Source organism: Cyphellophora attinorum (genome assembly GCF_001299255.1).
Source record: "Cyphellophora attinorum strain CBS 131958 chromosome Unknown Contig35, whole genome shotgun sequence".
In the NCBI taxonomy this organism is placed as follows: domain Eukaryota; kingdom Fungi; phylum Ascomycota; class Eurotiomycetes; order Chaetothyriales; family Cyphellophoraceae; genus Cyphellophora; species Cyphellophora attinorum.
In genome coordinates this window covers 259,255-285,285 of record NW_017253263.1, presented here as the reverse complement: position 1 = coordinate 285,285, position 26,031 = coordinate 259,255, and the positions used below count along the sequence as shown (strand labels likewise).

Sequence of the window (26,031 nt, the reverse complement as noted above, 5' to 3'; positions counted from 1 at the left end):
TATTTGCGAGATGCTTCCATACCCACATCCGCCTCAGGCTCACGCCGTATATATGGGCGGCGGTGCTGGCGGCGATGCTGGCGGTATGGGTGGCGGTGCTGGCGGTATGGGTGGCGGTGCAGCCGGCAGCAAGCCTGCCGCACCAGCTGCCACCACCGGCGGAATGGTCAAGGGCTACACCGGTGCCGCTGGCAAGGTTCAGGGCAGCGCTGCTGTGCTGATCGTTGCGCTTGCTGCTGCCATTGCTCTGTAAAGGGTCATCTGATCATGCAGGAAGGCCTGGCTGATCAAGCTGAAGGAACCATAGGGAGCCCGCCAATGGTTAGATGGTGGGCGCGAGAGCATACGGGATTTTTTAATTCGGGGGCTATATATAATTTTACTCTATCAGTATACACGAGATAGACAAGATTTTGGAAGCAAGATCTTCCTCTATATCTGATGGCCTCTTCCGTGATATGGTGCGTGCCCTTCATGAATACTTGTGCTTGACTTGATTGTCGCCTGGTTTCATGGGTGGATAAGGCCTGCGAAGTCCGGCATTTGCTTGCGCGGATCGCACACTAGAGCCGCGGTCGTGTGTGTCTCGTAAGTAGAAGCTCGTGCATGTGGGCTGGTGTCACTGTGACCGAGAGGGTATGGGTATGGGTATCGGTATCAGATGAGGTTGAAAGAGATGTGGATATCATCCGGTCTGATGAAGGGCCCCTCGAATATATTTGTTGGCCGACTTAAGTGCGAGCACCCGCGCTACTTTCGTTCCTGCCTCAATTACATTTCCAGTCATCCGGTCCAAATCTATTGTTCGACCGAGACGTATATCAGAGACGTGAGCCCGTTGTTGTGCCTTCAAGGTCCGGCTTGTTTATGCGCTTCTCCATTAGTGCTGGCTTCTTACCCTGTGCAGCCAACGGAGTGCATGAGAATGGACTCGTTGTGGTGCTTGGATTTATTTGCGCCTATCGTGGATCTGCGATTCGGGTTGATGACCTTTTGTCGCCTACCCAAGACAGCCGTGCCTGCCCATATCTGGCCATTCCTACACGTTGATGTTCAACATGACCTTTTGTGGTTCTCGTTGAGGGGCTCTCCCCAATTGCCTTTCTACTTCTTTGCTCGAGTACTGGCTGACTATCAGTACAGCATTCTCATTGTGCAATCGCAGCCACTAGCAATAGGCCTCGATCCTGTGCAGATTCCCTGCATTCGGGACTATGCAGTCCCAGTGACGCGGTCGAACGCGCCGACTTCTGTCAATCCGAGAATCCCACCGGCGCCTTTGTCGTCGATTGGCTTCGAACGCTGATGTCCGACTTGGTGGATACATGATGCGACTGCATCATACCAGATGTACGTGACGGTGTGAGACAACATCCGGTGACTGCCTCTAACGTCCTCCGTATACGTGGGCGGCGAGCAACAACTTCGTGCTCAGATTCGTAGGATACACTGACACCTCTGCGCTCATATAATCTTCCGATCTGGATCGACCACATCAAATAGCTCCATGGTCTTCTCATACATTGTGAAGACAATCCCTCCACTGAGAGACAGTCGTCCTAGACGAGGCAGTGCCCCGGACCAGAAAACGAGAACGCCTTCGTTCTTGTAAATTGATGCCGCGCAATTGAAGCTGTTTTTGTAGAGTGATTTTGCCTCGATACTCTGCATCCTTGTCTTGACGGTGTCCAGCGGCATCGTAGAGTATACAGTAACCAATCCGGCCGCAGCACCTATTGCGAACGTACTTATCGCTCCCAGCTTCTCACCAGGAGCAACATAGCCTTCAGCGAATTGTTTTAGACTGGTATACGTGCTGAATCGCACAGCACTATTAGCGGCCTGCCTGGCCGTTGTGGGCACAAAGCCCTGGAAGAAGCCTCTTATGCCCTTCTCTTGTGCAATAATCCGGCTACCGTGCAGGAAGCCTCGCATTCGAGGTTGTGCTCTTTTGCGGTCGTCTATCAGCTGTGTCTTTATGCTCTCGAACGGTGTGACTGCGAGTAACGACTCTGTGACGCCGGCGCCAAATCCAGCAGCGACAGTGAAGGGACCTGACACCTTGCCGTCGGCATCGGCGAGCAGGTTTTTGTAGAAGTCAAAGGCGACAAATCGTACGCCTGCTTTCAGGGAGTTGCCAATGATCAGAGTGGTACATCCGGCATACCATTCTTTAGAAGGAAACCGTGGCCACGGCAGCTTCTTGGAATCTGGGAGTCGTCTGTTCAGCTGTGACCGAGTTTTCATGAACTCAAAAGGGTATGTAATGGCAATCTCGACTGCGCCGGCTGTCATGCCTGCCATAATCGAGCGGACAGCGCTTGGCTTGCGCAGTAACGTTGGGCTGGCATTGCTGCTGGGGTCAGCCGGAACGGCTGCCATGGTGACGTCGTGTGACTGTAGGCGACTCCAGATGCGACTGCCTCTCATATATGTGTGGCAGGCGCAGCTCGTGGTAGGTGTGGCTGCCGGTGTCAAGTGAAGTTGTGACGAACAATTCCCGCCGAGCTCGGGGAAAGAGCGAAGTTGGAGGCAGCGAGGCAGTCAATGCGGAGATAAGATTCAATGTCCGTGTTCAACGCGTATCGCGTCTGCTCCATCATACAGTCCCCATCTCCGTCTGCATCATTGTTGTCTCGTTCGAGACTGCGACACAGCAGAGGCCCCGGTCGGTCGACCCGAGACATCAACAATGTCGCGACGGAAGCGACCCGATCCATTTGAGACCGATACAGACAGCGACGGCGGCCTGTCCTCATCACAGACATCATCTATTGTAAGTAGAACAACCCTACCGCGGGCCGTCAATTGAATCTGACTATTTCCAGCACAAGCGGAGAAGAGCCAACGATGGGTCCTCAATTCTGTCTACTCCAGCGCCCGAAGATGAGCCTCAATCACCCGCGACCACGCCTCAGTCAGACGACGACGATGTTGACGATTCTGACGAGGAAATCGAGAGTCAGACGCAGGCTCCTGCTCAGCTCATCGCTGCCGAAGACAACGTGGCAGTCGAGGCCGGTATCCTTGAGTCTGTCCACGCAGTCAATTTCATGTGTCACGAGAATGAGAAGTGGGATCTTGGGCCACTGATCAACTTCATTTGCGGCAAGAACGGCAGTGGCAAGAGCGCAATCTTGACTGCCATCCAGCTGTGTTTCGGAGGCAAGGCTGCAGCCACGGGTCGAGGCCGAAAGCTGGAAGACTACATTCGCACCGGACAGACTGGCGCGAGCGTCACCTGCAGCATCAAAAATCAAGGCTCGAATGCCTTCAAGCATGATGACTATGGCGACTCCATCAAGATTGAGCGTCACTGGCACATCACCGCCTCAGGCAATTGCACCGCTGGCTTTCGGATCAGAAACGCCAATGACAAAGTCATGGCCTCGAAAAAGGGAGACCTGGACGAGATTGTTGAATTCTTCACGCTGCAATTTGATAATCCCCTGGCCACCTTGACTCAGGATGATGCTCGCAGCTGGATTGCTGATGCCAAGCCGACTGAAAAGTACCGTCTCTTCCTCAGAGGTGTACTCCTCGAGCAGCTAGATGCCGACTACAAACTCATCGAGGAAAACTGCGACAACATCTCGCCCAAGCTGCGCCAGAACAAGGAGGACCTCGACGAGAAGAAGCGTAGAAAGGACACCGCTGCTCAGAAACTCAAGGAATCAGAAGCCCACGCCACTGCACGCCAGCGCTTGCACGAGCTAAAGCACCAGTGCATTTGGGTCCAAGTCGTCGAGTTCGAAGCGGCTCGTGATGCCCTGAAAGCCGAGATTGAAAAGTATGGTGAGTCTCTCACAGCAGAACAAGCAGTGCAAGAAGCACACACACTTGAGACGGAACGACTTCGTCAAATATTCGATGATAAGCGAGGAGAAGCAGACACCGCAGAAGGACGTGTAAGAGAAGCCCAATCTACTCAACGTGATCTAGAAGCCACCGTCAAAGAGAAGCAGGCGGCCGCGACCGAAAGAAAGCAAGAGCTTCAACACGCTAAACAGGCAGTCAAGGATGCTCAAAAGGACATCGAGACGAAGACCAGAGAAATCAAGACCGAGGAAGACCGTCTCGCGGAAGTCGACGGTGGCGGTGCGGCACAACGTCGACAAGACTTGGACGACCTGAAGGACGCCGCAAAGGAAGCAGGAGCCGCCCTTGAGACTCACAGAAATCGTAGGCTTCAACTGGACACCGACGCACGGGAAGCCAAGGAACAGTTGGACGAGGCCAAGCAGAAGCGCAATGCTCAGTTCGACGAGGTCAAGTCTTGCAAGAGTGAATTGGACAAAGTCCGGAATGCAGGCTCGCTCCCGGACACCAGGTTCCACCCTAAGATGCCACAAGTCATCAGAGCCATCGCTCAGGAGACTCGCTTCCGCCAGAAACCAATCGGCCCTATTGGCAAGCATGTAACCTTGCTCAAGCCCAAGTTCACCAACATGATCGAGAAGATTTTCGGTCAAACTCTCAACGGCTTCATCGTCACCAATAAGGCCGACCAGGAACTTCTGACCAGCCTGGCCAGAAAGTGCGGCATGCCAGAGCTCAGAGTCAACATTGTGACCCATGGTGCCATCAATTTATCCGGCAAAGAGCCTGCAGAAGAGTTCCTCACAGTGCTACGGGCGCTGCGAGTCGAAGACGAACTCATCACGAAGTTGATGATCATTGCTCACCACGTTGAATCGGCTATCCTTGTGGAAGATTACGGGCAAGCACAGAAGATCATGAATGAGCCAGATCCAAGAAATCGCCCTGCAAATGTTGAGACCTGTTATGCGCTCGCCACCGGCTCCAGGCAGAAGGGTTTCAGGTTGTTCTATCGTGGCGGCAATCCAGCACAGGATCCAGTCGACCAATACAACGGTCCGCTGCGTATGAACGCGAACGTCGAAGACCAATTTCGCTTACAAGAAACCCGCGTTCAAGAAGCGCAAGACCTATTGGATCAGTACGAAGACGAGCTGCGGACTTGCCAATCCAAGCTGGACGAAGCCAGGAATGCTTTGTCACGGCATTCCAAAGATCAAGTACGGCTGAAAACAGCTAAACAGACAGCTGACCAGCTACGGGAGGAGAAGCAGAGTGAGTGCGACCAGGACAATATTGCTGGTGGTGTGCTCGATACCCTGAAGGCTGCTCTGGAAGAATGCAAGTCATCACTGGACACGCAGGGAACGCTTTATCAAGATTGTGTAACCGGCAATGACAGCGCGAAGAACGAGTTGCGCATCGCTCAGCAGGAAGCCGCTGACGCCAAACATCAAACGGCGATCCTGCAAGCTTCCGTAGATGCTCTTCGAAAAGAGGCCCAAAACGCAGACCAGGCGCGAATGGCAGCTATAGCTGCAGCGAACGTGTGCCAAAATAAGATCACGGGACTACAGAACGACAAACGGCTCTTCGAGGGTAACCTGGCCACGCAGGAAGAGGACCTTACCAGCCTAGTCGAGCAAGCCGAAGCTCAAGGTAGCGCACGCGTACCGATTCCAGAAGGAGAGACTAGTGTCAGTCTAGACCAGAAATTCGAGCGATTGCATGCACAGTTGACGCGGGCTGAACGCAACTTGGGCGGCAGCCACATCCAGCTCGCAACAGCTGCCACCGAAGCCCTTGACGAATACAAACGGTCCAGCGATCACTACATGGGCTTGAAGAATTTATACGAGACGCTGAAAGGTTCACTGAAGACACGGAAGGAGCGATGGGAGCTCTTCAGAAAATACATCGGCCGAAGTGCTCGTAGCGGCTTCATCGTTCAGCTTAGCCAGCGTGGCTTCCGCGGAAAACTTACCATCGACCACACACAGCACAAACTCGACGTCAAAATTGAGCCGGACCTCACCTTAAAGGACGCCGCAGGCCGGGCCGTGAAGACGCTATCTGGCGGCGAAAAGACGTATACCCAGATCTGCTTGCTGCTTGCGCTGTGGGAGGCAATGGGCTCACCCATTCGTTGCTTGGATGAATTCGATGTCTATATGGATGCCCTTAACCGTGGGAAAACGATTGCAATGATTCAAGAAATCGCAAGGCAGAGTCAGGGAAAGCAGTACATTATGATCAGCCCGGGGAGTCGAGCGGATATCACACGAGCGCCCGATGTTAAGGCTTTTGAGTACGTTTCGGACAACTTTCTTACGATTTGCCTTCGGTCAATGCTAACACTTGTACAGAGTTGCACCACCAGAGCGTGGACAGCAGCGCCTTGGGTTCCAGCGTGTGAGCGCGGCGGCCTAATGTTTCGACTGCCGCGGGTTTCCTGCTTCCTCGACACATGAGATGCTGGGCTGACTTGTGATGGAATGACCTTGAGGAATTATGCGACCAAGCTGTACAAGTACCACATGATACCCCGGAGACGATGTATATTCCTTGTACAAACAGCATGCGTCAATGCAATGCCAGTCTTGAGCTATGGCCACCTCATCACAATTTCGCACCACCTACATCACCACCCACAAACCTCAAACCTGCCCCATCAATCACAACCCTCTGCCTCATTCCCCCTTTCTCATCTTCCTCATCCACCACCATCCTATACACCACCAAGCCGTCTTCTACTCGCCACATCTCCACCCTCACACGATCCCCCGCAAACACCGGTCGACTCAACCTGCACTTGACACTCTCAAAATTCTTCCCCTGCCCCATCACCTCCATCACAAGTCTCACCCCAACCCCAATAGTGCACGTCCCCGTCATGATCGGCGCTCTGAACCCAGCTCTGCTCGCCGTCTCTGGATCGATGTGCAGTGGGTTCAGGTCACCGGAGGCGGCGCGGTAGAGGGCTCCCTGCTCCGCCGTCGCTACATACTCCCTTGTTGCGTCGGGCTGTCTGTCGCTGGGGATGGTATGCCGTTGAGTACGCGGGCCTCGTTCTTTGAGGGCGGTGTTCGCACCGACCCCAGGGACTTGCAGCACAAACGAAGTCCATTCTTGCGTGCATATCTTCTCCCCTTCCGCCCCATCAGCACCAGCTAACCGCGTTACGACCTCCACAGCCACCAACACACCACGCTTCTGCGCAACAACATCCAGCACCCTCGCCGTCGTCACCACCTTCCCACTCGTCGGATAACTTCGATGTAGTTCCAACCAATGCTCCCCATGAACATGGTTGTGCGCTTTGAAATTCGGCAGGAACGTATGCATGGCATTGTGCACCTGTCCCATGGCCTGAATGCAGAAGACGGCCGCGTAGGTGGGCAGGGGCTGGAATTGGGGGTGGCCCTCGTAGACGTGAGGGAGGTGGGTTGCTGGGGCGGAGAGGGCGAGGTTGTAAGTTATTATGCTGGTTGGGGTGATGGTGTGGGTTGTGGTCCAGCGGAGGGGGAGGATGGAGGGGAGGGAGATGGTTTTGGGGGGTTCGGTGGGTTGAGGTTGTTTTTCGGCCATATTGCTGGAGGAGATATGATGGTGGAAGGATATTGGAACGGCGTCGTGGTGTTGACCAGATGTTGAAATGAGATGCTAGTGGCGTGTCGGGAGTCCTCCTGGGTGATCCAGATGTCTGCTGCTTGGATTGCGAAACGATGGTTGTCGAGGTCTGGCAGTCTCACTACTCCTTTTCTTTCGGGACAAACTTTTGTTCTCAGCGTAGTGCGGTCTATCACGGAATGCTGACTCTTGTGGTGCACATATACTCTAGGTACTATTAAGACCTGCTCTGGTCCTCGATCGATCATTGGTCGGCTAATTGCCTCTTTGAGGCGGGGAAGGCCTGCGGCAGTACTCCACTGGTGACAACTCGATGCCGATATTCGCCTCGGCGTTAGAACATTCGCTGAACATGGAACTTGGGTACCTATGTCTCCACGTAGGTAGGTGACAGTAGGATCTCGGCTGGCTGCGAGAGACATCGCGTGGTAAGCGTCGTAAGCATTACGCGGAAAGCAGCGTACAGTGCCTCAGAGAAGGAATCCGGTGTTTTGAATTGCATTCTCATGTAGTTTGAGCATCGTGTTGCTATCCACGTTTAGCTCAACACAGCACCGTAGCTGCTGCCAGACTATCGCTAGACTGTTGCTGATCCATTTACACGGCTGGAAGATCGTTGAACGAACAAGATGCCATGGCTACACACAGAGACCTACCCCCTCCCGGAACAAGACATCGTCTCCTTCGCCTTCGGAGACCCAAGCTACGATCTCGACAAACCTGTTCGTGCACTCCATCGTAGCACTTATTGTGAGAGGAACATCTACTGACCCATTTCTCACAGATCTACCATGACCTGGACTCAGACCGGACCTTGTCCTACAACGAGGGCAAGGCACTCGTGCGAAAGCTGGTCGCTGGCTTCCGCGCTGCCGGATTGAAGAAGGGGGATTGCTTTGCTCTCGCGTCCTTCAACGATGTATATTCCTCCAGAAGCCCAGAAGTTCCCGAATAACGTCCTTTTTAGATCATGTACTCGATGCTCCTCCTCGCAGGCGTCGGAGCTGGCGGCATCTTCAGCGGATGCAACCCAGCATACCGGCCTTTTGAGCTACGGCACCACATTCGTACTGCACAAGCAAAGTTCTTCATCGTTGAGCCTGAGTTGCTCGAGACTGTTGTAGAAGCCACTGACGCTGAAGGTATACCGCGAGACAATATCTTCATCTTCAACCTGAAACCCACTCAGACCGTTGCCAAGGGCTTCCGTTCATGGACGTGGCTGCTAGAGCAAGGAGAAAGCGACTGGGATGTGATCACTGACAGGCACACGCTCGAGAACACGGCCGTGGCGCGACTGACCACTTCTGGCACCACCGGTCCGCCGAAGATGGCGGTGCAGAGCCATTTCAACGCGACGTCGTACCATGCTCTGACCTCCAGCATCGTACGCGATCGAACACCGTGGGAACCGAGGAACTTGTTTCCCTTGCCGATGTTTCACGTCTCGACCGTGCCGGCAGTACATGTGTCCCCATTCCGGAGTGGGAACCAGTGCTGGATCATGCGACGCTTCGAGCTGGAGACGTTCCTCGCTGCGATCGACAAGCTCAAGACCACAGATCTTGGTATGGTGCCGCCATTGGTCATTGCCATCATAATGTCGCCCTTGTCCAAGAAGTATTCGCTAAAGAGCGTTCGACGTGTTGCAGCCGGAGCGGCGCCGCTCGATGCTGTGTCGCAGCGAAAGTTTCAGAGTCTTTGTGCGGACGGTGCAACGTTCACGCAGGTATGGGGCATGACGGAAACAACGTCCGCAATCTCATTGTTTTATTGGCCGGATGAGGACGAAACAGGAAGTGTGGGAAATCGATTCTTACCGCATACCGATGTGAAGTTGATAGATGATGAGGGCAACGACATAACAGCGGACGATGTTCGAGGAGAGTGCTGCGTCCGAGGTCCGACGGTCATCAAGGGATACTTTGGCAACGAGAAGGCAAACAAGGAGACCTTTGACGGCGAGGGATATTTGAAGTCAGGAGACATTCTGTACCGCGATGGCAAGACGAAACTGTGGTATATCGTCGATCGGAAGAAGGTGAGGCCCTTATTTTGGCACTGCGAAGTGTCACTCTTCGTTCCTGCCTCTGAAGATGGGACTGACATACCTTCCACAGGAACTCATCAAGGTCCGCGGTTTCCAAGTCGCACCTCCAGAACTGGAAGGCGTACTCCTGGACCACCCAGACATCGTCGATTGTGCCGTCATAGGCCTCAAGCCTCCAACCAACTCAGACACGGAGCTCGTGCGTGCATATGTGGTTCGGCGGCAAGGAAGCAAAATGAGCGAAGACCAGGTGAAAGACGTGATCAAGGACAAATTGGCGAGCTATAAGCAGCTGACTGGTGGCGTCGTGTTTCTGGACGAGGTTCCAAAGAGTCCGAGTGGGAAGATATTGAAGAGAGTCTTGAGAGAGGAGGCAGAGAGAGAAGGAAAGGCGAAGTTGTGAAGAGGTTCGAAAGTTGGCAGGTTCATAGACTGAAGGTACCACATAGAACTTTCCAGTCATCCGGTCCGAGTTAGGCCTGCTTCAACTGTGCAGGAGCTCACAATTTCGGGGTATCGGTCAAGTTCTCCCACCCACCGTCTGACTTCTCCTTGATCAACACATCGTCCTCAATACGCACGCCACCTACATCCCAATACCTGTCCAATACCTCCTTGTCGATATACTTCGCCTTCTCCGGATCTTCCAACACTGGGTCAATGATGAACCGACAGAAGTAAATGCCTGGCTCAACCGTGATCACCGCTCCAGCAGGTACCGTCCCCCTCACTCGCAGATACTTAAACATCGGATCCGGATCGTCGTAATTCGCATGCCCGCCTGTGTCATGCGTGTCCATGCCCAGATAGTGGCCTAGACCATGCGGCATGAAGGTGACTGTGACGCGCTTCTCGAAGAGCTCTTCTTCTGAATAGTCTTTCTTGAGGATACCGGCTTTGAGGAGGCCTTTCACGGCGACTTTGTGTGCGTTCTCGTGGACGTCTTCCCATCGCATGCCGGCGTGGAGCATATCGAAGCAAGACTCCTGCATTTCTTTAACGATGTCGTAGATCGTCTGTGATTCTGGCGTAAATGTTCCCGAGAGCGGGAATGTGCGGGTAATATCTGAGGCATATAGATCGTACTCTGCGCCCGCGTCAAGAAGGACGTTCAGCCGGTTCTGCAGCGGCCGATCGTTGCGAATATAATGTAGAGTCGCGCAGGAATGGCCTGTCGCGGTTATGGCATGGTACGCCTGCTCGTGTGCGCCATTCGATATACATGCGCCAGTGAACGCTCCGTATATCTGCTCCTCATTGGTTGCAGTGCGTGCCGCTTTCTGAGCAGCAATATGGGCGATTGTTGAAATCTCGTTGGCTCTGCGGATCAAAGCAACCTCGTATGAGTCCTTGACGACTCTGCACTCGTCGATGGCCTCTCTCAGGATTCCGAGTTCTTTTGTATCGAATTCCAGGAAGGTGATGTGCTCGGAGACTTGCTCAGGGATCGCGTACACGGTCCTGCTGGCGGTTTTGGAGCCGAAGTGCGCTAGGGTCGCGTTCACCTCGTTGGTGTACAGCACTTCATCGACGTCGTACCTCTCTAACGCCTCCTCTTTGGACTCAGGCAAGCCTGCCCAGATGACAGACTCCGGGTCTACGGGGGGTATGTAGAGGATCAACTTGTCCTCAGGAATGTTGTACGACAGATATGCCTCAGGCAGCTTGCAGCCGGAGAGGTAGAAGAAGTATCGTCGTTGTCGGAAGTGCTTCTCTTGGTCACAGTCCTCCTCCATATACGTCTTCTGGGCCTCCAGATAAATGATTCCATCGCGGGCATGACCTCGGTCGGTCAGATATTTGGCGACGCGTTGGCAGTGAGCTTTGGCGGGGTACTTTCCCTTGAGCGTACTGTCGGTGACCGACATCGTTGGCGTATCAGTACGAGTGCTTGCAAGAATCTGGTGGTCTATCGCAATGTTATCGAGAGTACCTGTTAGCCAGACGCGCGGGGCTTCTTGGAGAACGAGCCGACTTCGACGTAGCCGCGGATAACCGCACTAGTCAACCGGTGTCGTGTCTGACGAGGAGCGAGATATTACTGTAGGCACTGCATGTATTGCTTCAACACTATCTATTGTTGTCGTAACTTCGGTGATCTGGGACGCTGATTGCTCTCTAGCAGACATTGTGCGTCTTGCCATGCTTCGCCTGCGAATAGTCAGCACACAAAGTCTCTTGCCAAAGAGTCGAGGGGACTCACCTGCAGCGAATGATCCTCGTTCACGCTGAACGTCTGCGCACGCTTGCCTTGCCGAGTGTGCTTCTTGAGATGACTGCAATCGCATTAGCATGCCGCTCCAAGACACAAGCAGCATAGACACTCACTCCTTGTAATTGTCCATCGTCTTCTTGTCCATTTCCGTAAGAGTCTTGTACGCGAGTCGTATATCGGTAACAAGCGCATCACACCGCGACTTGCTGAAGTCCTCACGAATGACCACTCTCATCATCTTCAACTTCTCGGAGTGAGGGGCCATCGTGTACGCAGGCACAACCCAACCTCTCTCTCGCAGCTGGTGAGCCAAAGCAAATTCATCAAACCCATCCTCATTGTCAGGATCGAGGCGGAAGGCTACCAGCGGCAATCCTCGCCCACCACCCTGAGACATGATGATGAACCCCAGCTCCTGCAGCTGAGCTGCGAGGTAGTCTGCTGTCCGTGTGAGGTTAAGCATGATGCTTCGATAGCCTCGCTTTCCCAGACGGATCAGTTGATAGTACTGTGCGATGATTTGCGAAGCACCTTTGCTGAAGTTGAGGGTGAATGAAGCTTGGTCCGCGCCGAGGTAGTTGATGTTAAAGATCAGCTCCTGGGGGAGGTACTCCTGTGATCGCCACACCACCCAGCCTACACCAGGATACACGAGGCCGTACTTGTGGCCTGAGACGTTGATGGACACCACTTTTTCAAGCTCAAAGTCCCATTTCAGGTTCGGGTTCACGAAAGGAGCCACGAAGCCACCTGATGCAGCATCGACATGGATCGGGCAGTCGATCTTGTTTGCCACCAGGAGGTCGTTGATGGCCTTGGTATCCTCGTACTCTCCAGTGTAGGTCAAGCCGAGGATCGAGCAGATGCCAATAGTGTTCTCATCGACCAGTTTGACGGCCTCTTCAGGATCGATCACGTACCGATCTTCTGTGCAGTAAACCCACTTCTCCTCGATATCGAAGTATCGCGCTGCCTTCTCCCAGCACACCTGCACCGCGCTGTTCATGATGATGTTCGGGTGGTAATAGTCCTTGCCTTCGGCCTTTCGTTTATTGACCCACCTCTTCTTCAGGGCCAGGACAGCCAGCATGATAGCCTCGCTGGAGCCGACAGTGGCTGTGCCGACCGCGTTTTTGCCATCTTCTTCCTCTGGAGCGTGATAGAGCTTGGCAATCATATTGACACAGCGGTTCTGCAGTTCTGCGCTCTGTGGGTACTCCTCGTAGTCGATGAAGTTCTTGGGGAAGGCTTCGACCATGAGCTTTTCGGCTTCGTCTTCCTGTGGTCTTCTTTAGTGCGTACAATGGTCTTGCGGAACTCTGCCATACCATGAATGTCGTTACGAAACTTGCAAGACTATAATCGAGTCAGCTCTGCCACGCGCCCATACGTTCTGGCAAGCCTACTTCAGCATAGGGTTCCCGTCAAGACTCAGCTCGTCCTTGATCATTCTGTAGGCTACCTCCTTGGGCATCTCTTTCTCTGGCATCTCGTGCGACGGAAGATCCTCTGCCGCAAACCGAGAGCCGTAGACGGAGGTAGAGAATTCATCCTCGCCCGGTGCCTCAAGCGAGATGTGCTCAAGGCCCAGCACCGTTGAAGAGCGCCGTGGTGGGCCTTTCGAGTCGCTGCTCTTGCCCTTCTTTTGGGCGACGCTGGTAAGGTGGACCATTTTGAGGAATAGAATATGTCAAGACGATGCGGTAACAATCAGAACGACTCTCAATCGAAATATGTGGAAGTTGTCTGGGCTGTTATAGGTCCACCGGTTGAGCGTACAGCGCGGAAAGACAGCCAACACAAGGAAGAGTGAGCTTCACGTCACATCCAACAACAGAGTCGGTGTAGAAGATGAAAGCAGGATCAGTCACTGTCTTGAATGAAACTGGATCAACCAAGCAGCTTTACAGCTTTGCTGCAGACGCGCATGCGTTTCGGCTCCCATCCTAGTCATCATAGGCCGCAAATGCCCTAAGCAGACATGGCAAATCCAAGAAAGCTTGCGGCAAGGTGCATATGGGCAGGGAAGACGACGTGTCAGCTTCCTTTATGATGTAGTAAGAGCGAATGAGTGGTCAGTGAGGGCCCGTAAAGTCGTCATTCGAGCTCTTTGGGCGCCGCCGCTAAGGGAGTACACGCGAGGCTTGGTTATTGCTTAGCCCAAAGTCTGCGAGCTGTTGGAGCACGTTCCTCAGTGGTTCGTGCTGTCAGAACCATGAAATGAGCCACACCCTCAACGACGAGCTTTCTTCTGTTTCTTGCATCAAGATCTCTCTCGTGCCTAAGCTGGTCAAGAGGCTCATGCATATATCCAAGGATATGAGTTGAACATGCTGGATGCGCAAAGACACCAGTGAAATGGATTCCTAGAAATTTCTCAAATAGCAAATGAGTGCCCCGCTATCCTTTCGATACCCCGCAGTCGGCCTACAATGCCAGTAGCAGCGGTGGTCGAACGTCGGAACAGGCGGGATTACTGTAGAACCTGCGGTACAGTCACGATCCAGGAACAGAACAACAAGATCTTAGGACGGACCAAACGGATTAAGCAATTCCACTGGTCGGGGAAAGTAAGATTGAGATATTCTGCTATCTGAACTGTCACCAGCTTCGCAAATAAGTTTCAATATTTTGTTCCCGTCTTAATTTTGTCCCTACACCTCTGGGTCTGGCATCTTGAGGACGTAGCGACCCGTGATCTTGCCTGCGTGCATGAGCTCGTACACCTTCGGCAACTCCTTGAGCTCGATCGTCTTGAAGGGTGCGTGGATGAGACCACGTGCGAAGAATGCGAGAGCCTCCTCTGAATCCTGTCGATTGCCAACGTATGAGGCTTGGATGCGGACCATCTTGAGCACAGACTCAAAGACTGGTGCTCTAATATGTGCACCAGCTGGCAGGCCAATGACGATGACCGTGCCTCTTGGGCGGACATATTCGGCGGCTTGCTGGAAGGGCTTCTCGTTTACGGCGACGAGGATGACGGCATGGGGGCCGAGACCATCCTTTGTTGCAGCTCTCACATCTTTGGTGATGTCGCTCGACTTGGCGAAGTCCACGAATGCTACATATGCGGTCAGTGACACGCCTCGACAGGCAAAGGTAAGTTCTTACCGAAGCACCCATCTTCTCTGACATAGCCTTCTTCTCATCTCCCGAATCGATGGCAATGACCTCAAGACCCATTGCCTTTGCGTACTGTTGTGCCAAAGAGCCCAACCCGCCTCCAGCACCAACAATAGCGACGGTCTGACCTGGACGAGCACCCGACTCCTTCAAACCTTTGTACACAGTGATACCGGCGCAGAGGATGGGAGATACCTCATCAAGCGGGACACCCTCGGGGATATGTGCGACATGCTTGGCTGATGCAATGCAGTATTGTTGGAAGGATCCATCGACTGTGTACCCAGAGAGCTTTGGTGTCAGGCACAGAGGCTCATCCGCCTGCTGACAGAAAGTGCAAGACAGGCAGGAGTCGTTAAGCCATTTCACGCCGACGGCCTCGCCGATCTTGCAATCTTCGTCAGTGACACCGGGTCCGCGGGCCACGCAGATACCGGCACCCTCGTGGCCACCAACAAGGGGCAGCTTGGTTGGGATGGGCCAGTCTCCGTTCACGGCGTGCAGATCTGTGTGGCAGACACCAGAATATTTGATGTTGACGAGGACCTCGCCTGGACCTGGCTCTTGCACGGGAATCTTCTTGTACTCGACAGGGCCGCCGACCTTCTCAATGACCTGAGCCCACTGCTCCTTTGGGATCTTGTGCTGGGAGGACATTTTGGCGCTATGGTTCTTTGCTGTGAATTGGAGTGATGATTTGCAGACGAACGATGATTGATCTGTGAGCCAACATCACTCGACTTCCGGACACGGACAGCATCTTAAGTATTTGATAATGAGCCTGCCTGTCACCCCTCTGCGACTGCAAGGATGAACGGCGCACCCCTCATCCAAGAATGAGATCTGGGACTTTTCTCAAATTCGGAACCTACCCTCTCGCCCGTCCCCAGGCCACGACCAATGAAGCCGTGAAGAAAAAGCATCCAGGGTGGTATGCAGGTGAAGCGGGTGTAAGGGACGCTCGTCCTCTCGGCCAGATTCTTTGCTGCATGCTTTCGATGGCCAGACATCGAGCAAATCACGGGTGTAGAGAGACACGGTGGCGTGAACGTACAGTCAATCCCTGTTGACGGTGGAGATGCCATTGCACGGCCTGAGGGGTACGCGTGCCTCTTGCCAGCTTCGACGCGCCAGAAGCAGAAGTCAAGAAGCTCTCCCAAGTCAAAACATCGGATGTCCCTGCCGCTTCGCCGTAGGTCCACTACTAACGGGCGAATGATTGCGCAACAATCACTCGTAAACATGGCGGAAAGGACGCACCTCAGGGAAGTTTCTTGTAGAAGTGGAGGATGACGGGGACAGGCTTCCCTTGATGCGGGGTTTGACTCTGATGTTGGTGCTCAAACCGACGTACTTCGCGGGCCCTGAACATCAAAAGTGCAGCTGTCAGGTGGTATGATGCCAATGAGCACAGGATCTGGAGCCAACAATTCTGGTGTGGCTGGCTGCTAATTGGCGTAGGCACGCGACATCCAAGTGACCGACTCTTTTGGTACCATCAACCGCATGTCCGGTGGAATGAGATACGTATGTACTGCCAGCTTTTGAGCAAGCTTCGTCCTTGCCCACATAGGCATTGTGTCAACGCAATGCTGCGTCGCTAGAGTAGCATTGCGGACCACAAGTTGGGATCAGCTAGAGCTTGTCGCATCGAACAAGCGCTTCCCTTGAGCCTAGGCCTCCAAGCGAATTTGCCAAATATACCTACCATTATGGCATGAGTTGCCGTTTCGTCTTATTGAGCGTAGATGCCAACGGGACAACTGGCCTAGCAATAGTTTGAAGACGTTTGCAGATAGCTAGGTGAAGATGCTGGTTTAGCTCATCGTCGCCGATTGAAGATGGGCATCGGACCCGGATCTCTCAACGGGTCACCTTCCGTCCGAAACAGAACCCCCACCAAACCTTCCCCCACAACACATGTGCCCAGGCTGTTCGGGCATGTACTGGGCTTTCTCGGTTGATGGGTTTCCTGGGAAGGCGCTGAAGGCTAGAATTGTCTTGCTGCTTACACTGAAGATTCTGAGACGAGTCTCACTCGAGCATCAGTCATTAGGAGAGATCATTGTGATTCTCCTGTCTGGGGATGACAAGGGCGCTGTAAGAGATCGACACCAACAGGCTGTGGGCATCGGAGAACGCTCAGTGCTTAGCTCAACAGCTTGGCACCGTCCACACCGCTGTCGTTACGTGACACTAGCAGACTCATCTGTTGCCTCCATACAGAGCTATGACAATTTGGACACTATATCAATGGCGTGTTTTCGTTCGGATTTCCCGTTTATGCCATTCCCATCCCTCTGCTGTTCCTCACCCCATGCACCTCCACCAGGCGTCATGACCACAATGCGATCCCCTCTGTTCATCTTGACAGTGTTCTTCCCACCCAAGTTGACCCTCCTCTCCTGCCCCGTCTCCTCATCCTTGGTCAACCACAGATTCAATCCTTCCTTTCCCATCCCACCTCCCCACATTCCATGTGGCTTGTGCACTCTCCTCTCACTCAGGATTGAGCATTGCACCGGCTCAAGGAATTCAATTTCCCGCACCACACCATCTCCTCCAGGTCGAGCACCCGCGCCGCCCGATCCCTCACGGAGGCTAAATTGACGGAGGACACAGGGGTAGCGCTTCTCTAGGATTTCCGGGTCCGTGATACATGTGTTAGTCATGTGCGTGTGCACGCCGCTCTCGCCATCCCAGATTGGTCCTGCACCGGCACCACCAGCGATAGTTTCGTAGTAGCCGAAGCCATCTACATGCTTGGCTGTTGTCTCGTTGCCGTTGGTCATGTGCTCGCCACTGGAAGCTTCGGTTTTGCCGCCCGTGCCAAACGTCAAGTTGTTCGTGCAGCCTTGAGAGGCAGCACAGACGCCGAAAGCTTTCAAAATGACATCTGTGATGCGTTGCGAGGTCAAGACATTGCCGCCGACCACGGCTGCGTTGCGGGAAGGCGAGAGGAGAGAGCGTTCTGGAATCTTGATGTCAATTGGAGCAAGACAGCCCTGGTTGAGCGGGATGTCGGATTGGATCATGCAGCGGAGACAATAGATGATGGCCGAATGCGTGATGGCGACTGGGGCATTCGTGTTTCCGTATACTTCTGAGCCCGTGCCCGTGAAGTCAAACGTTGCAGATCCGCTGGCTTCGTCGATCTGGATCCTCAATTGAATTGGACTGCCATCGTCCATATAGTCCACAGACTCTAGTGGTTGGCCTCCGAAACGGGCGTGAAGCTCTCGCAAAAGGTTCCGGACGGCAGTTTCTGCCGTATCCTGGATGGCGAACATGTAGGCTTGAACACAACTCAGACCGTATTCGGTGATCAGCCTTGGATGAGCTGAATGCCTCGCGTATTGGCAGCTATTTGAGCCTTCAGGTCAGACAAATTGTCTGCCAGACATCGTGTACCGGAGCAGCATCATATTTACTTGGCTCATGCAATAAAAGCTCGATCATCCGGGTCTCGTTGAACTTGCCGCCCTCGACAATCTTCTCAGCTCGTATGGCCGCCCCTTCCTGCCACAGTTCAGTGGACTTGGGTGGCATGGAGCCAGGCAATACGCCGCCGATATCAGCATGGTGACCCCTCGACGCAACGTAGAAGACAATTTCTGGGCTGCTTGGCGGAAAACCGGTGTAACAACGGTAATGTCGGGCAAATGTGTGCCGCCACAGCTCGGATGATTAGAGACTAATACGTCTCCGTCCTTGAGTCTGCCCAGCCAGTGCTGATGCTGATACCTAACCGCAAATTGCATAGAGCCCAAATGTACTGGTACATGCGGAGCGTTAGCTACCAGCCCTCCGTCAGGGGAGAATAATGCACAAGAAAAATCCAGTCGCTCCTTGATATTGGTCGAGACAGAGGTCTTCTGTAAAGTGTTTCCCATCTGCTCTGCGATCGACATGAACCGGTGGCCAAAGATTGAAAGTCGAACTGGATCGATAGTAACAGCGCTAGTGCCTGTACCGTCGACAGTGACCTCCTTGGGCTGCTCTGCGTCGACGAGATCAATGACAAGACAGCTATCCAATACGTTGGCAATGGCGCCAGGTGTGACAACGATAGTCTGCGTTTCGTCAATAATGATTGCCGGACCACAAATACGAGTATTTGAAGGTACTTCCTTCAGCAGGTATACGGGCGTTCTGAGACGTCCGACGTCCTTGAAGCAGACTTCGGTGATTGTCGTAGAGAGTTGTGCTGCGGCCGGCGCTCCAGCACTCCTTAGCTGCGCAGCTGGGCTCTTCGTCCTCTGTCCTTCTGATGATGCGATTGAGCGTACTCTAACGTCATCAACCAACAGTGGCTTCTCAAACGTGAAGCCAAACTCCCTTCGATGTCGATCTTTGAAGGCTGTAGCAAAGTCCCACGTTTGTGCTGGTTTCAGAATCATAAGACTCGTGTCAGATCCCTCGTATCGCATATTGAGGTAGATCTCATGGCGAATGTGGTCCTCGTCAAAGCCTTGTAAAGTCAAATCATGCGTTGATTTTGCGATGAGCGTGTCAATTCTGGCACTGACATCTTGCTGCGACGAGCGGTACTGTATAGACACTGGTTCCTGAGCTTCTTTGACCACATCAGCGAGTGCGAGACCGTAAGCCGATAGTACCGACGAGTACTTGTGAATGATAATACGAGAGACACCAAGACATGCAGCTACCGAACAGGCATGTTGACCCCCAGCCCCTCCGAAAGCAGCAAGGTTATGGCAGATGTCTCGAACCCGCGGGCTTCAGTCAAGTTGCGTATCGGTCTTGCCATAGACTCATCTGCGACATTGAGGAAGCCAAGGGCCACCTCATCTGCTGTCAACAGTGGCCGATTATTGGCCGATTGCTCCTTGTTAATAGTAGTCGTCAGTTCGGAAAACATCTGCACTGTGATGTCTTTGTCAAGAGGCATGTCTTCTTTGGGTCCAAAGATTTTGGGGAAGTATTCGGGCAACAATCGTCCCAGGAACAAGTTCGCATCTGTGACGGTTAAGGGGCCTCCCTTCCGATAGCAAGCCGGACCAGGATGAGCAGATGCAGACTCAGGGCCTACCATAAAGAGGCCATTTCTCCATGAAAGTATCGAGCCTCCGCCTGCTGCGACAGTGTTGATGTTGAGTTGTGGCGACTGAATGGAAACACCCGCAATGCTAGCGCCGAAAACATGTTCGAAAGTCCCATCGAAACGACACACGTCGGTGGAGGTCCCGCCCATATCGAAGCCAATCACCGGTACCTGGTCGTCCTGATCCCAGCTTGTGGCGGCGAAGCCCACTACACCTGCGCAGGGCCTGACAGTATCGCCTTAAGTCCGCTGAAGCTGCGGAAGTCGACTAGTCCTCCATCTGACTGCATGAATTCGAACCGGCAATCGTGTGCACTATCCAAGCCACCATCGAAATTTGAATCGATGGAATCGATGTAGGTCTTGATAACAGGCGTCAAGTATGCGTCCGCAGAAGCGGACATGCCTCGAGGCACCACCTTGATCATCGGCTGGAGGCTGGAGGATAGAGCAACGGAAAATCCCATCGATACGGCCAACTTGCCAACCTCAAGCTCGTGTTCTGGGTATGCATATGAATGTAACAGAGCTACCGCGACCGACCTATAGCCATCCTCCCATAGCTGCGTGAGACGTCTCGACACTTCTTGAATGTCGAGTTCCCTCAGAACCCGAAACTTCTCTCCCGTTGTACCTTCAACCAGCCTGCATTCCGGATACAGACAATCCTGCGATGCGGCCGGACAAGGTATAATCCTTTCGTCTAGCTCAATGACGTTCTCGTAAAGCACGCCGATCTTGGCAGCGGATAAGTCAAAGATCTTTGGTCTCGATTGGTTGCCAATCTTCAGCAAATCCCGGAAGCCTTTGGTAGTGATCAGGCAGAGCGAGATCCTTTCCTTTCGAGCAGAGCGTTCGTGGCCACCGTTGTCCCCATGCGGAGCCTTCCCACACGACCCAGATCAAGCAGTCTGCTCCTAGGCAAGGTCTCTCCTGTGACGAATTCAAGAACTCTGCGAACACCTTCCGTTGGTGCATCTTGGTAATTTGCTGGATCAACCGATAGCAATTTCAGTATAATGTCAGGTTTTCCCGGTACAGAGGCATGAATGTCTGTGAATGTGCCCCCTCTATCAATGCTAATATTGATTTTCGGCGTTGTAGACATGGCAGACGAAGACCGAGGATTTGCAGGTATGGTCCAGTGGATTTGGTAAGCATGTACTGAACACCAGCTCCGTATGCAGTGGCTGAGATGCGCATACGATATCAGCAGGTGTCTTAGAATCGCGTTTCCTGGTCGAGAGCCGACTGCAGCATGAGGATACTTGTTTCTCTGCTTGTCTCGCCTCGACTCGCCTTGACTTGGACCTGTCGTCGGGAGTCGCAGAAGGCCTGATGGCATCGGCTTCATGAAGCGCGTCGCTCTCACAGATATACTGCCTTCCATACATGTTCGCGGCGGCCATCTTGCCGGAGCCCTATGTGTGTTCGTAAGCAGATGACACCGGCTCGTCTCTCCCTGGAAGCGTACAAGTCACAGATTTCAGGTCACCGTGACCGATTGACGTTCAAGTTTACCTAGGCACTGGCGAGGTGACCAACGCGAGGTCGTGGTCGGTAGTGGAGTCCCGGTAGGATTCTCCACAGTGGAGTACTGATCGGGAGGGCGAGCCTAGCGCGACAAGACCCATGTCAGCCGGTCTCGCTGGATGTGACCCCCGATCTTGAGATCTGTGTTCACGTGGGCAGAGAAGGACAGCACGACTACATGTATGTCGGCATCAGGGACCTGAACATTGCTCGTGTACGTTGCTCACCCTCCGGACGCCCGCGGAGCCTCAGAAGGCCTAGGAAAATATGGCATCAATAGCAACGTACCATGTGGAAGACCCGATGGCACCGCTCGCAATGAAAGAGCTGTCAGCGCCGCAGCACGGTAGTCCAGCGACCGGTGAAGCGATACGCCTCGCAGCAAGATCAGGGGCGTATACAACGCCGACGTCGGGGATCGCAGCCACCTATGTCCAGGCCAATCTAATAGTGTTGCCGAACCGATATGCGTCGGATTTTCGCTTGTTGTGCAAGAGGAATCCAGTTCCCTGTCCACTACTGGCGGAATCACGGACAGTGGGGAGTTGGGAGCAGCTGACGTCCAACATTCCGGGTGTCGGTGGCGAGCGACTAGCTAATGACCTTGATCTTCGCAGAGACATCCCTCGGTACATGGTCTACCAGGACGGCACGCAGGTGAGATCACATTGCGCGGATGTATGCAAGGACTGGTCTGAGGATCACTCGGCGTTCCTTATCGGTTGCTCCTTCAGCTTTGAAGCCGCTCTTGCAGATGCAGGACTGGTACCAGCTCACATGGCATATAATCGCAATGTTCCAATGTACGCGACCACGATACCGCTTTGCTCGGCTGGCGTGTTCAAACAGTCAACCTATGTGGTATCAATGCGTTTCTATCGACGCAAGGATGTCGAGCGCGTGCGGGACATAACGCGACCTTACGTTGCTACGCATGGCGAGCCGCTCGACTGGGACTGGTGTGCCTTAGAGCGACTCGGCATACAAGATCTCGACAAACCGGAATATGGAGATTCCCCAGTCGGATCGGATGGATTGCCTGTTAGACGGTCGGCGCAAAGTTTTTCGAATGATGGAGATGATCTAGTGCCTGTCTTCTGGGGCTGTGGTGTCACGCCTCAACAGGCTGTGATGCAAAGTGGTCTAAAAGGCACAGTCATTGGTCATGCTCCTGGCCATATGCTCGTTCTCGATCTAAGAGATTGGGACATCTTAGCTTCCTGATCACAAATGAAAAGGCCGTAGTGCCAGCGACCTAGTGCACCGAGGACAGTGGCAAGCTGTGGGAGCAACAGCCGGGCATTTTCTCCAGCTTGCGGCATGAGGATTTCTACAGCGTCCTTCCCGGCCAGGACTTCTCAAAACATCCCTCCCAGGATTTTGACGCTCAAAGACGCTCACCTCAAGCTATCGACTTGATCAGCGAAAGCACGCAAGGCCTTCAGCGCCCTCCCGGGCCTGTAATTTCATAATGAGTAGCATACGCGCATGGTGATACAGAACTCCCAGTACTTGTGTCTATAGTCCGAGTGGTTCCTGGCCGCGGATAGATGCCCAGAGCATTGCCCATCTTCAGGAGGGGTTTGAGGATGGAGACTTGTGCTTGAGGGAGGAGCGCTAGCAATTGCCTCAAGTACCATGTACAGGGCTTGGACAAAAGTTAAATGTCATTGACTGCGAGTGCTTGACTATCCTGGAAAGTCACCATGGTGATGTGCTTCTCCCCGCAACGCAGTCTCCATCCACCCTGTTGCCATGTCTATGTCTATGTTTCCCGACAGCTCCTCCCAAAATGTTGGGTCGTCATCAAGATTCAAGTCCAACGAGACATCTTGGAAAGGTTGGAAGTTTCGTTCTGCATGCAGTTGACTTTGGCCCGCAGAGCTGTCTAAATGTGTGCTTGTACCGAAGGACTGATTTGGCATAGCTGGAGCTGTTGTATCATTCACACTTGCGTACGGCTGACGTCCTATTGTGGCCAAAACCTCGAGAAGCAGGGAAAGACGGGCTTGTATGTACTCATTGCCCTTTTGAGCCATACCTCGAAGAATGCTGAGTGACGTTTCCAGCGCACTTGCGTCTCTATCATTGTATGGGAAAGCGACGTTCACCATCACGAGTGTTAGCGACGCAGAGAAAGCATGCTCTCCGTCCATGAAGCCGTACGTAGCTAGACCATGTCAGCTTCATATCTCGATACAGCCTGCCAGACTCACCCCATAGGCTCTGCCTTGCAGCAGCATCCATGATCATGGTGCTTGCACATGCGGCTGTTATTGAGTACTCAAGGACAGAGACAACATTGGCGCCGAGCCCGTCTCTCCAATCCATGGACGCAATACCCGACGCCATTTGACTGAGCCTCTGTTGACACACGTGTAGCAAGAGTGGCCTGGCAGTCATATTCAAACACTGGAAGTAGTGAAGGAAGGTCGAGATACCTTCTCGCGATAGAGGTCTGTCCAACGCAGAGAAGTCAAGCCTTAGTTCTGCTGGCACGTCCTTGAGCCATATTGCCAGATCATTCATGATCAGCTGAACAGATGAAAGCAGACTCGTTCCAGATTTGTGCTTTTTGCGGTACACGTAGGCGCCGATGTTTCCCAGTATCCTGGAAAGCTGCGTGTAGTGAGCCAGTACTCGCGGCGGCGAGAGATCCGGGTCGATACCTGGCAGTGGACTTGGCATGGCTAGATCAATGTCCTCGTCATGAATCGAGATTGGATTCCCAGACTTGACAGAAATAATCCTGTCCATACTGTACACAGACCAGAAAAGCCTTCTTCGATGCTCCCGTTCCACTAAGCTCATTCCAGGGTCATCCACTTCCCTGTGTAGGCCCAGCGATATCGCCATTCGCAAGGCCAAGCCGACGTAGAGAAAGGCGGCGTCTTTACGATTTAAGTTCTGCATGTACGGTGCAATGAGCCCAAGCACTTCAACAAACATGATTGAGCCCTCTTGATGTATATCAGGAAGCCGCCAGAGTGCATGTTTGAAGAAGGTAAATCCTGGCGGGCCGTCGTTGCCCGACCATTGATTGACTGAATACATCTGTCCGTACGCAAGGATGAGCAAGATCTGACAGTAGATCAAGCACTCTTCTCTGTTCTGGGGATCCGGCGGTCGCTTGTATATCTGCGATAGCCGTTGCTCGAAAACGTGTGGCTGCAGGAATGAAAAGATCGTACCAATGTAGACGTATTGAGCTGCAAAGAGCCTCTTAGCAAATTCGTATGGCGGAAGTTGTGGCAGTGTAAGTACTGGAGGACGACTCAAAGAGGAGGGATCTTTGTACATAGGATCAGAGTCCCATGCAAGATTATCATCTGTGACAGATCCAAACTTCTGGGCCAGAGTCAGTGAGGCCGCAGTTCCAACATAATGTCGTTCACCAGAACGCGTCAGCATCAAGCCCTCCATTCCCTTATACCACCAGTCATCATCGCGAATGTCCTGACTCGACGTTTCCTCGACCGAAGCAGGAGGTTGCTCGCTACTATACCTCGATGCTGTTGCTTCATGAGCTAATCAGTACTTTCCAAGAGAATTGAGGCGTCAAACGACCTACATAACTCTGCAGCACCAGCTCGCGCCTGTAGTTCAAGCAGATAGCTACCCTACTCAGCCCACGGGAATACATGAGTAGTATCGCGCTTGTCTTACCTCTCCGGCACCTGTATCCTTCGCTCGCTTTCAGTGTACACACATTTGGCCTGAGCTTCCTGACATGTTCTGCAGGGATGGGGAGGTGTTCCAGAACATTTCGTTTTCCGACTATCTTCCTGTCAATATGTGCTGCTGATCACCTCTTCGGGGCCGACCTACCCACGGCATCGGTTGCAAGCAAGTGAGGACCGCTTCAGTGAGCTGCTGTCGGAGGGGCGTTGGATGCTAGCATTAGGACTAGATACTGGCTCCATCTCCCAGGCTGTGGCGCGTTCATCTCAATCTGTCGTTTGAAAGACATGCAGAGTCACTCTTGCGCTTTCGTCAAAGCGTCCACGCTGCACTGCACTGACCTTGACTACTGACTTCTGTGCTTCTTACCCCTTTTCAGAGTACAGCGCAATGACAAGGCACGAGTTTGCGATGCCCTGTCGCGTCCGACCGGGTCGAGGTGGCCGAGCGGCGTTCCTGCCGAGCGACCAGAAAGCACGCAACTAGTGTGCGGCCTTGGTATATCTTGCGGCTCGTAAGATAGAGCGCGAAGCGGCCTTCGACTCCAAGGATCGAGGAACAGAGATCAATGCAGGCCGGGGATGATCTTCCGATTCAAATTGATGTCCCCGGGCTTTCGGCCAGAAACCAAGGACTACTATAGGGCACTGGCCAAGATAGGAGATAAGAGATAGCTCCTCCGACGGCACGTTACAGTGGAGCACTTGTCTACCCAACTGGAGTTGTGCTTCCCGTGCTGATCAGCGTTGCTGTCGGCGCCACTGAGCCTAGGGCTCGGTTCTCACCAGATCACCCTGGTGGTGTTCGGAATGAGAGGGACAACTGTGGAAGGGCAAATGCACATATGAGAAGCCCGACAACACAGTCAAAATGACTCGTTCACATTTTCATTCTCGAGTTCCTATTTCGGGT

The 26,031-nt window shown here is 53.3% G+C and overlaps 10 protein-coding genes across 10 annotated transcripts; 4 read left to right on the top strand and 6 right to left on the bottom strand.

Annotated features, from left to right (window-relative positions):
* Positions 1-10: 10 nt before the first annotated feature.
* AB675_10526 (uncharacterized protein) lies at positions 11-253 on the top strand (the record flags this gene model as incomplete). The annotated part of the gene is made up of 1 exon (XM_018139305.1): positions 11-253. One exon carries the CDS (start codon positions 11-13, stop codon positions 251-253), a length of 243 nt encoding a protein of 80 aa, XP_017995873.1.
* A 1,211-nt stretch (positions 254-1,464) lies between these two features.
* AB675_10525 (putative mitochondrial carrier) lies at positions 1,465-2,382 on the bottom strand (the record flags this gene model as incomplete). Its single annotated transcript, XM_018139304.1, has 1 exon — positions 1,465-2,382. One exon carries the CDS (start codon positions 2,380-2,382, stop codon positions 1,465-1,467), a length of 918 nt encoding a protein of 305 aa, XP_017995838.1.
* A 310-nt stretch (positions 2,383-2,692) lies between these two features.
* AB675_10524 (Structural maintenance of chromosomes protein 6) lies at positions 2,693-6,249 on the top strand (the record flags this gene model as incomplete). The annotated part of the gene is made up of 3 exons (XM_018139303.1): positions 2,693-2,776; positions 2,829-6,127; positions 6,186-6,249. 3 exons carry the CDS (start codon positions 2,693-2,695, stop codon positions 6,247-6,249), a joined length of 3,447 nt encoding a protein of 1,148 aa, XP_017995908.1.
* A 189-nt stretch (positions 6,250-6,438) lies between these two features.
* AB675_10523 (Peroxisomal hydratase-dehydrogenase-epimerase) lies at positions 6,439-7,407 on the bottom strand (the record flags this gene model as incomplete). Its single annotated transcript, XM_018139302.1, has 1 exon — positions 6,439-7,407. One exon carries the CDS (start codon positions 7,405-7,407, stop codon positions 6,439-6,441), a length of 969 nt encoding a protein of 322 aa, XP_017995869.1.
* Positions 7,408-8,078: 671 nt separating this feature from the next.
* Positions 8,079-9,902, top strand: AB675_10522 (putative acyl-coenzyme A synthetase; the record flags this gene model as incomplete). The annotated part of the gene is made up of 4 exons (XM_018139301.1): positions 8,079-8,171; positions 8,234-8,368; positions 8,417-9,490; positions 9,570-9,902. The coding sequence occupies 4 exons, from the start codon at positions 8,079-8,081 to the stop codon at positions 9,900-9,902; spliced, it is 1,635 nt and encodes a 544-aa protein (XP_017995938.1).
* A 97-nt stretch (positions 9,903-9,999) lies between these two features.
* On the bottom strand, positions 10,000-11,367 carry AB675_10521 (putative Xaa-Pro aminopeptidase pepP; the record flags this gene model as incomplete). Its single annotated transcript, XM_018139300.1, has 1 exon — positions 10,000-11,367. The coding sequence occupies one exon, from the start codon at positions 11,365-11,367 to the stop codon at positions 10,000-10,002; it is 1,368 nt and encodes a 455-aa protein (XP_017995897.1).
* Positions 11,368-11,617: 250 nt separating this feature from the next.
* Positions 11,618-13,386, bottom strand: AB675_10520 (Glutamate decarboxylase 4; the record flags this gene model as incomplete). The annotated part of the gene is made up of 5 exons (XM_018139299.1): positions 11,618-11,650; positions 11,703-11,775; positions 11,828-12,993; positions 13,043-13,070; positions 13,121-13,386. The coding sequence occupies 5 exons, from the start codon at positions 13,384-13,386 to the stop codon at positions 11,618-11,620; spliced, it is 1,566 nt and encodes a 521-aa protein (XP_017995854.1).
* Positions 13,387-14,368: 982 nt separating this feature from the next.
* Positions 14,369-15,497, bottom strand: AB675_10519 (Alcohol dehydrogenase 1; the record flags this gene model as incomplete). The annotated part of the gene is made up of 2 exons (XM_018139297.1): positions 14,369-14,778; positions 14,837-15,497. The coding sequence occupies 2 exons, from the start codon at positions 15,495-15,497 to the stop codon at positions 14,369-14,371; spliced, it is 1,071 nt and encodes a 356-aa protein (XP_017995892.1).
* A 1,571-nt stretch (positions 15,498-17,068) lies between these two features.
* On the bottom strand, positions 17,069-21,013 carry AB675_10518 (uncharacterized protein; the record flags this gene model as incomplete). The annotated part of the gene is made up of 6 exons (XM_018139296.1): positions 17,069-18,213; positions 18,272-18,518; positions 18,542-19,468; positions 19,516-20,120; positions 20,234-20,710; positions 20,869-21,013. The coding sequence occupies 6 exons, from the start codon at positions 21,011-21,013 to the stop codon at positions 17,069-17,071; spliced, it is 3,546 nt and encodes a 1,181-aa protein (XP_017995937.1).
* Positions 21,014-21,705: 692 nt separating this feature from the next.
* On the top strand, positions 21,706-22,662 carry AB675_10517 (uncharacterized protein; the record flags this gene model as incomplete). Its single annotated transcript, XM_018139295.1, has 1 exon — positions 21,706-22,662. One exon carries the CDS (start codon positions 21,706-21,708, stop codon positions 22,660-22,662), a length of 957 nt encoding a protein of 318 aa, XP_017995918.1.
* Positions 22,663-26,031: the final 3,369 nt, after the last annotated feature.